At 46.4% G+C, this 9,643-nt stretch overlaps 1 protein-coding gene across 1 annotated transcript; it reads right to left on the bottom strand.

The window, feature by feature from the left end:
- Positions 1-3,479: 3,479 nt before the first annotated feature.
- LOC123988786 (transcriptional corepressor LEUNIG-like) lies at positions 3,480-9,085 on the bottom strand. The gene is made up of 3 exons (XM_046289532.1): positions 8,866-9,085; positions 4,352-4,552; positions 3,480-3,865 (listed from the first exon to the last, which is right to left on the bottom strand). Exons 1-3 carry the CDS (start codon positions 9,083-9,085, stop codon positions 3,480-3,482), a joined length of 807 nt encoding a protein of 268 aa, XP_046145488.1.
- Between the last annotated feature and the right edge of the window lie 558 nt (positions 9,086-9,643).

Raw genomic sequence — 9,643 nt, 5'->3', positions numbered from 1 at the left:
GGACACAGGAGAGACCTGTAGTTATTACTCCGGGGGAGGTGTACAGTTTGACCAGGAAAATGTCCGCCAAGAAGGCTCCAGGACCAGACAGGTTATCCTCGGCAGTCGCAAAGAAATTTGCCCTAGGGGCGTCCAGATGGTTGGCCCACATCTTTACGACCTGCTACAATAAAGGGTACTGGCCCATACCTTGGAAGACGGGCAGATTGGCCCTGCTCCCCAAGGGGAAGGCGCAGAACGCCGGAGAGAGGGCTTATCGACCGTTGTCGATAATATCTTGCCTGGCCAAACTCCTGGAGCAAGTGGTAAAGGTAAAAATCCTGAATGAGTTGGAGAAGCACGACCTAGCAGATAACCAGTACGGTTTCAGGAGGGGCAGGTCGACGCTGGACGCTATGGATGAGCTCAAGAGACTCTGGGAAACAGCACGCAGAGATGACCGCAACTGTTTGCTGGTATTATTGGACGTGAAAAACGCCTTTAATACGGTAAGGTGGGAGAGTATACTGAGATGTATGGAGGAGCGGGGCTTCCCCCGAGTTCTGACAAACTCCATCCGCAGCTATTTGGAGGAACGGTGGATAACCTATGAGACAGTGGAGGAGGTGCTCAAATTCCAAGCTTTTGGTGGGGTCCCCCAGGGCTCAGTTATTGGGCCCATTTTGTGGAATTTAGTGTACGATGGGCTTCTAAGGTTACGGTTGCGAAGAGATGTCTGTTTAATTGGATATGCAGATGACATCGGGATCGTCATCATTGACGAAAACCTCAGAAGGATTGTGGAATTGGCCGAGAGAACGATAGAAGACCTCAATGAATGGTACGTGTCAGAGGGACTGAGCCTTGCACTCCAAAAAACGGAGGTTATACTCCTTACAGGGCGTAAGGTGACCGGTGGCCTGACAATCATGTTTGGGTGTGGGGGTGAAAACGGTGCGTGCAGCGCGATATCTTGGGTTGACAGTTGAAATGAATAGAGGATTCAAGGCGCATGTGGAGGCCACATGTAGTAAGGCCCTGAAATATGCTAACGTGCTAGTCCAACTTATGCCAAACCTGGGTGGGGCGGGAAATCCAGCCAGGCGGTTATATTGTTGCGCCGGGGAGTGGAGCTCGCGTTTTCCATAGTTAAATGAATACACCAGGAGCAAACTAGACTGTCTATATTTCAGTTACACAATTGGTTTAGCAATAGATCCGTACAGGTCGGCTTCCCGATACAATCTGATATACAAAAGACGCGCGGTTGTCTAAGAGACTTCAAGCATCCGGTGACGTGTTTCCGCTCGAAACAAGGGATAGCTTCACGTTATGATTTGACGACAGCTTCGGACGGGGCAGTCGATGGTTCTTTCGATATATCAAGAAGCGGTCGATGCGTCGAAAGAGCGGGAACTTCTCACCGTCGCAACATTGCTCCCCTCCTTCAATAAGCGGTCGACCCGACCGCGGGCATCTTCATACTTGTAAGCATCTTCACGTAGGCCGATCAATAAGCCAAATCAAGTCATAGTCTCTAACCTCGGGCTGTCAGTCTTCCATGGATGCTAACCTCTTCTTTAGTACCTCTGCCTGAAAGGAGGTTAAAACCAAAAGCGTAACAGTTACCTAAGTGGCCCTCTCAGGCAGCTAACGTCTTGACATTCGTCCTTCGTCCCAGGGGAAAACCACTCAAAAACCCTGAACAAGACGCCGGTTCGGTGCTAACAAGTCAACTTATAAACTGCTCCAATTTCCTATTCTTCTTTCTTCGATTTCCAATTCTTCTTAGCACTCTTCTTTCTTCGAGGAGGTCCTGACAGTTCCTCGCCCTTCCTCTTGATTCCTGGGCCTTCACGCCCATGAAGAAATTCCAGTTCAACGGGTCCACTCTACCGGGGGATGCTCCCCAGCCATCAAGCAAAATCTTTCCTCGATGGACTGGTGGTCCGGAGCATACCACAACTACGCAGTCCGATGACCAGAACCCCGAATACAAAAATCAAAATAAACGGGACACCGGCTGAGGGGATGCCCTCTTCCTCCGAAGAGAACAACACTTCCTCCATCGTTTAGACACGCGTAGCCAGCAAGTTTACCGTGGCCGAAAGAAACTTCACCCTGGCTTTGTGCGACGGAGCGTCTTCTTCTAGGACGAGGACGTCAGAAACACCCTCCTCAGTCTCCTATTCTTGATCCTTCCCTATTTAGGTGTTTCTTCCCCGTGAATGTTCATATGGCGTCAAACAATTCACGTGAACCACCTTAGGTTTAGATTTTGGGGAGCGAAATATGCGGTAGATTAACTCATTTAACCGGTTCATTACTTCATAGGGTCCTTCCCAATCAAACTAGAGTTCTCCTAGTTTCTTCGATGTAAGCAGTCTCTTCCTTCTATTCAAAAGCAATAGTTCCTCCGGGCAAATCCAAAGGTAGGTGAAATTCTCGTTCCAACAGAAGCATGGAAGGACTATTCAGAGTAACTTCATGTCGAGATGAACGATATGCTAATAAAACGCCGGAATCCACTCATCCCAATCCTTTTTGGGATAAATACTGCATCAAGGTCCTCAACAACCGCTCCAGGAGTCCATCCGACTGAGGGTCCAAAGGAGTTGTTCTTGTTTTCTTTATTCTCAACATCTTCATCAACTATTTAAAGATAGTTGACTCAAAACTGCGACCCTGATCAGAATGAAGCTCCAACGGTACTCCATGCCGACTTATCACCTCCCTCATCAGGGCCGTGGAAATTGTCGTCGCTTGCTGGTTCGAAAGCGGAACCACCTCTGGCCACTTCGTGAAATAATCCACCACAACCAGCGCGTACTTGTTTCCAGAAGAAAACCTTGGTAAGGGACCAACAACGTCGAGCGTGATCCTTTCAAAAGATGCCCCTACGTTGTAGACTTTCATGAATCCTCTTCCCTTCCCCGAAGGACCTTTCTTTGCCGTACAACGATGACATCGACGACACCAATCTTCCACATCTCTTCGGTGACTAAGTCAGACAAACCGCCGTCGAACCTTGGCCAAGGTCTTATGTATTCCGAAATGTCCTCCAGACGATGCATCGTGGCACTCTTGAAGAACCTCTTCGACTTTACTCTTCGGTACAATCAAAAGTCTATCAGCTTGCTTTCCATCAACAGACTCCCATCTTCGAAATAATAAATCCTGATGAATTTCCAAAGAGTCCCAAAGTGCCCAGAGAAACTTTGCCCCAGAAGAAAGTGCGGAAACCTCCTGCCAATCTGGTTTATGTCCTTCTCTCTTTCTTTCGTACATAAAACCAACTTCCTCGTCTTTCCGTTGATCTTCTATCCATTCTTCAAAATTGTTGGGTTTACAAACCGTCCTGAGGATGTGATTTCCCATTTTCTGATCCTTTTCCTCCAGACGAGTACAAGGCTTGCATTGCGAAGTTTCACAAGGTCTTCACAAAGGTGAAGCCGGAGGATGCCCCTCTACGCCGACTTCTTCCCGTTTCCCTTCTTCGTTTAAAATTCTTCTTTTCTCTTTTTCGGACAATTCCGCCACATATGACCCTTCTCCTTGCAATTCCAGCATTCCATCTCCTGTCTTTCAAGCTTCCGTTTTACCGGTCTTCTCATTTCTCTCCTTCCGGAATCCCTCTCCGAAGAATAAACCGGTTTAGTAGATGTTTCTTTTTTTGTAACGGGCGCATTAGCCATTGACTCGACAGCTTCAATCTCCAGAGCCCTGATAACAGCAGCCCTGAGAGATGTGAAACCTCCGAGCCTCAGCATCCGTTTCATTTCCTCATTAGCCAGCGAGGAAACAAATTGTGAGACAGCAAGCTTGTCTCTAATTTCTAAAGGGCATTCGCAAAAAGCGGCCTGTGCTAGTCTCTCAATCTCCGTGGCTAAATCGGAAATAGATTCCCCTTTCCGTTGTTTATAATTTTGAAACTTAACAATAATTGAGGTTCTCCAAATTTTTCGTTTCATAACGGAACGCAAGGGCCGAAATTAACGCGGGAAAATCAGTCTATTTTTTCAACGGAAAGAGAAGTCAAAACACTCCGCGCCGGTCCCTCGAGTGATGTAACCAAGGCCAAGGCCTTCCTTGGCTCATCCCAACGATTCGCCCCTGCAATCGCCTCGAACTGGAGTTTAAACTCTTCCCAGTTAGTTTTACCATCAAACTTTGGTGGTTTCAGAACGTAGCCTAAATCGGAAACGTTCCGCGAGACACCAGACATTCCCTGTTAAGAGACCGGAGGTGAGGGCTGGGGTATCGCGAGACCAGCATAAGTGAAAGGACTAACAAGAAGGGCTTCGCGATCCCCATCACGGACTGCCGTGGCCGAAAACATTTCTAAAAATAGTTGGAAATTGGACGATAGCACCTGATAATTGTTCTCCATCGCTGTCATCCGCTCTTTCAAGACCTTCTGGATCGCTGCAGAAGCCGTTCTCTTCTGCGCGAGAGCGCTCCTTTTCCCATCGAGAGTTAAATGCGCGCTGCTGCTCCCTAAACTGCGTCGAGATGCTCCTCTGCAATCCCTCGAAAAGCGTCTCCAAAGTCTCCGGAGGAACCTCGTCCCCGGCTGAAGATCGAGTTCTTATCGTCCTACCGACTGCGCCAATGTTGCGCCGGGGAGTGGAGCTCGCGCTTTCCATAGTTAAATGAATACACCAGGAGCAAACTAGACTGTCTATATTTCAGTTACACAATTGGTTTAGCAATAGATCCGTACAGGTCGGCTTCCCGATACAATCTGATATTCAAAAGACGCGCGGTTGTCTAAGAGACTTCAAGCATCCGGTGACGTGTTTCCGCTCGAAACAAGGGATAGCTTCACGTTATGATTCGACGACAGCTTCGGACGGGACAGTCGATGGCTCTTTCGATATATCAAGAAGCGGTCGATGCGTCGAAAGAGCGGGAACTTCTCACCGTCGCAACAATATTATAAAGTTGCAGAGTCGGTGGTACTCTACGCGGCCCCCTTCTGGGCCTCAGGCCTAGAGATGAGACTAAATGCGCAGCTCCTCATTAGTACGCAACGCACGGCTTTGCTGAGGGTGGCACAAGTGTATCGCACGGTTTCTGCCGATGCGCTACGCATTATTACGGGGCAGGTACCAATTGATCTCCTCATCAGGGAAAGGGAGAGTATTTATTACAGGAAGAAAGTGGCTGGACAGATCACGGCAGAGATGGCTGGAAATATCAAGAAAGAGGCCCGGGCAGCCTCCCTTGAGGCATGGCAACGAAGATGGGAGGAGTCAGACAAAGGGAGGTGGACCTTCAGGTTAATTCCCCGCCTTAGTGAATGGATAGAATGGGGGCCGAAGTATTTAAATTTCCATTTCACTCAGACGATCACGGGGCACGGATGTTTTGGGTCTTATTCAGAAAAGATAAGAAAACAGCCCCAGGCTACCTGCTGGTTTTGCCCAGGTGAGGAGGATGGCCCCGATCATTTCCTGTTCCGCTGTGCTCGCCGGAGTGTGGAGAGCCGGGCCCTCGGGTCGGATATAGGCGTGGCCTTCTGTGCCGAGAGCCTTATTGGTCTTATAAGGGATGCATCCAAGAGAGACAGAGAGATGGCCTTCATTAGAAACTCCCTGAGAGAGAAAGAAGATTATGAGAGGAGGAAAGAAGAAGAGGAGAGGGCGGCTAGACACGCCCAGGGGAGTGGCTAAGGAAGAAATAGGAGGGTTCATTATATGACTTAGCCCAGGTGCCCTTTACACACCATTCTATGTGTTAGTGTTGTCTATCTTATTTATTTATCTATTTGATATACACATATTTATTGTTTTATTGCTAGACTGTGTTTTATCTATTTTATTATTTTGACGACGCAAAACTTGCGACTATTTTACTTATGTATCTACATGAGGTCCGGTGGGCTTTGCCTCACCTGTGATTTTATCGGTGTCTTGCTCGGATGCGGAGGCATATTAGTCGACAGATAGAGGGGCGGAGGTGTTATGTACGCCCTATGGTAGAAACCTGTACGCCGAATGGGCGTCACTAGGGTGCCTGCGGGGGCTCTGACCACGCCCCCGAGGTAAATTGTTCGTAGAAGAGGCTCGGACAGATTAGACTAGTAGGAGTGGTGGAAACGCCCATGAAGTGGATCGCGCGTTCGTGCGCAAGCCCGTAGCGCCGCCAGTAAATGGATGGTCGTGTAGACAGCGAATTGTGTAGCCTTCGCAGAGCCGCCCCGCCCCTGTAGTATTGCTAAGGACCTTAATGGTCAGAGCGGTTCCGGGGGCGGTGTATGATAGGCCAAGGCTCCCAGAAGGGGAAATAGAGGTGGGTTTTTTAGTGGGTAGACCATGCGTGGGAGTCCCACAGTACCGGGCACACAACATCTTGCCCGGCCTGCATAAACGCATTTTTCCCACCTCATTAATAATAATAAAAAAAAAGGGTTAGGTTAGGTTAGGTTGAGTTCGGTGTGGGATGTCGTGGGAGACGGACGTGCGGACGAGCCGCTCCGGACTAAGGATCGGAAGAAGGGGTGAAGGATGTATAGAAACTGAAATAAAACACTAATAAATCCTTAGAAATGTGCACAGTTTGTTTTTATTTATTTTATTGTTTAATAAATGAATGTTTACGGTGTGGACAAAGGGTTATATGGAAATAAACGGGTTTTCGCTACAACACAGGAAGTAAAACTATAAAATAATTTTTAACAAAAAAAAAAATCCGACTTCAAAATGCACTAAAAAGTATAAAATAATTTCCATTTCATTTACATCTGTATTCCACAGCTATTAATACAATCTACTTAATCATTAAATAGGATACTAAATATATTTCAAAGTTTTCGGAGGCGGCGCAAAATTAAAAACTTTTCCTCTATTAGGAAGATCCTAGTTCAGGTGTCGGCAACCAGTGACAAATGACCCATTTGATAATTTCAAGTAAACAATATTCAATGGGAATCAATATTACGAATTAACTATACTGCAGTTCACGAGTGACCGCACTTAACTCGCGCAGCTAGTGACCTACTGAGGTCTAGGGAGATTTTTAATAGTGCGTGTGATTTCCCTTTACAGCTTGCTTCTTACTTTGCGTTCACATCATGTTTTTCCGGAAAATAATAGAATTTTCATTGCATCGTGAAACTTTACAATATCATCACCGGTTTTCAGTTATCGTACGTCATATATTTCTGCCCACCATTTATATGATCGCAAAGTATAATAAGAAGCAAGCTGGAGAGGGGAATAACACACGTCATTAAAAATCTCTCTAGACCTAGTGAGCGGCGCGAGTTAAGTATGGTCTCTTGTAAACTGCAGTATAGTGCATGTCTATCAGGAGTGCTGACAATTACTCATACAATCGTTACAATTACAAATGTTTTCAACCGGACCTATAATTTCTCTCTTACGACTTATTAATTACCAAGTTTGCCATACCACAATCAAATCGTTATTGGCAGCATCGTTTGTTCGGGTATTTTTAATTTTGCGCCGCCTCCGAAAACTTTGAAATATATTTAGTATCCTATTTAATGTTTAAGTAGATTGTATTAATAGCTGTGGAATACAGATATAAATGAAATGGAAATTATTTTGTACTTTTTAGTGCATTTTGAAGTCGGATTTATTTTTCTGTTAAAAATTATTTTATTTCACACTTTTTAGTGGAATTAGAGAAACGAACAATATTTGTCGGATGCCGTAAAGTTATATTTCAATCTCAATGGTTTAGTAAGGATCAAGTACTGTTAGTTAATAAAAATAAAACAGCAGAACACCAAATAACATGTTTTTAAATCACTTTATTCATAATAACAAAATTGCTATTAATAAAAACAAAAATGAACGTAATTTCCCCTCCCCCTTTCCCCTTCCCCTTCCCCTTCCGCCTATTCCCCTCCCCCTCTACCCTGATCCCCCCGGTACCCCCTGAGGCGCCTTGACCGCCCTGCCGCCACTCCTCTTTCTGTAATGTATTGTAACGTCGCGAAGTTCTCCCTCTCACTGAGTTCTCCGCGTACTTTTGTATGATTTAATCTACGTTGTTAGTTAGGTAGAGGTTCTTACTTACCTTTCGCTGGGCGAGGATACCTGTAGAAATAAGTCGTCCTGGTGGATGTAGACAGTAGGGTAGACGTTTAATTGAAGTTCACACACTTCCGAGCACAACAAATGTTTATTGGTATTTCGTACAGTTCTTAACTTGCGCGTGTTTTACAATTGACGAGTTGCTCTATCGGGTCTCTGGGTCCCGTAGCAGAGTCGTATTTTGCGGATTTTGTACGCGTGTTAGAATAAAATCCGGATTCGCGTTAACGGACTGGCCGATTCTGAACGAGTTTCACGGAAGTGATCGGGTCGCGATGACTTTTGAGTCTGCACTAAATTTGATCTGATACGGGTTCTGTACTATAGTTGGTCTGAACGCGGGCGGTTTTGTCTCGTTATTATATATTGATTAATGAGGTCGACTTTTGATTTGGCAATTCGGGTGAACCACCTCGTCCGGATCGTCAGCGTTCTCGCCGTACGACGACCCGGCTGAGTTGCTCACTCAGAATTTTTGCGGAGCGATGAATTTGGATGGTGCAATAGAAGTTCAAAGAATTTGTATCGCGAAATGTAAGTTTAAAGAATCTGTATAGCGAAATATAAGTTTAAAGAATTTGGGTGGCGAAATAGCGGCTTAAAGAGTTTGGGTGGCGAAATAGAAGTTTTAAAGAATGCGTCACAGGACGTGACAGTATAAAAATTGAAATTATTAGATATGTATTTTTTTTATTAAAATATTATTATTATAAATATTTTCCCTTATATTGAACAACAAAGATGTTCTAATAAGGGCAATATTGTATTCCTCTGTACGCGGCAATAATTCATAATATAAAAAAGAATCTGTAATACATACTTTGAGGTGGCTTTGATTCCTCCCCTCTGTCCATCTCTTGCACCTGAGGGAGGGGCTCCTCCCTCGGTTGACGATCTTCTCGTTCCTGAGGGAGGAGCTCCTCCCTCAGTTGCTGCAATTGTTGACGCTGCTGTTCCTGCAGCTGCTGCTGCAGCTGCTGCATTTGCAGTTGGTGCTGCTCATGCTGCTGCTGCAGCAGCAGCTGAACGTCTCGCACCATCTTTTCATCTGAACGAGAAAAAAAAGAAATGTATATTGTAACGTGGTGACACCCGTGCCCCCCCGTTACAATCGCTGCGCTTTCCCCCACCTATGCCCCCACCTAATAATAACCTCTCACCCTTCCTTCACCTTACCCCTTTTGCCCCAGCCACCGGGGTCGGACCGATGGAGGCGACGGACAGGTCAACGAGGATCACCCTTACAAGGAGCTTCGAGGCCGGCGACAGACACACTCCTCCAATAAGCAGAGCAACGTGGGACTCCCAAGGAGTTTCCAGAAATTTTGATGAAGCAGCCCAAACTAACGCAGACGCCCACCCGGAGCCATGTGTCGCCGAGCCCGAAGACCTCAGCCCACCCGTCACCGAAGGAAGTCCGTCAGCCCCATCGATCCCGACCACCGGTGTATCGAAGATCGATAATCGATCAGGCCCGTGTCGAAAAAGACCCCCTTCCAAAACCCCATCCCCTCCCAAAAATATCCCGCGACGGTATCCTCGTCGCAGCGGCGACCATGAGCAAAGCAATGAGCCTAAGGCTACGATAGCGAGTACAC

The sequence above is a fragment of the Osmia bicornis genome, unplaced genomic scaffold, assembly GCF_907164935.1.
Source record: "Osmia bicornis bicornis unplaced genomic scaffold, iOsmBic2.1, whole genome shotgun sequence".
Taxonomy (NCBI): domain Eukaryota; kingdom Metazoa; phylum Arthropoda; class Insecta; order Hymenoptera; family Megachilidae; genus Osmia; species Osmia bicornis.
Note: the sequence above shows the minus strand (reverse complement) of the source record. Positions and strands in the feature narration are given on the sequence as shown.

Excerpts from the sequence above, each read along its gene's own strand:
- LOC123988786 (XM_046289532.1), bottom strand. The coding sequence starts at position 9,085 with ATGGTGCGAGACGTTCAGCTGCTGCTGCAGCAGCAGCATGAGCAGCAC. Across the intron at positions 4,553-8,865 it reads GGAATCAAAGCCACCTCAAA|CCGGGGACGAGGTTCCTCCG; the intron begins GTATGTATTACA and ends CTCGATCTTCAG. Across the intron at positions 3,866-4,351 it reads CGATGGAGAACAATTATCAG|CCACGGAGATTGAGAGACTA; the intron begins GTGCTATCGTCC and ends TTTCCGATTTAG.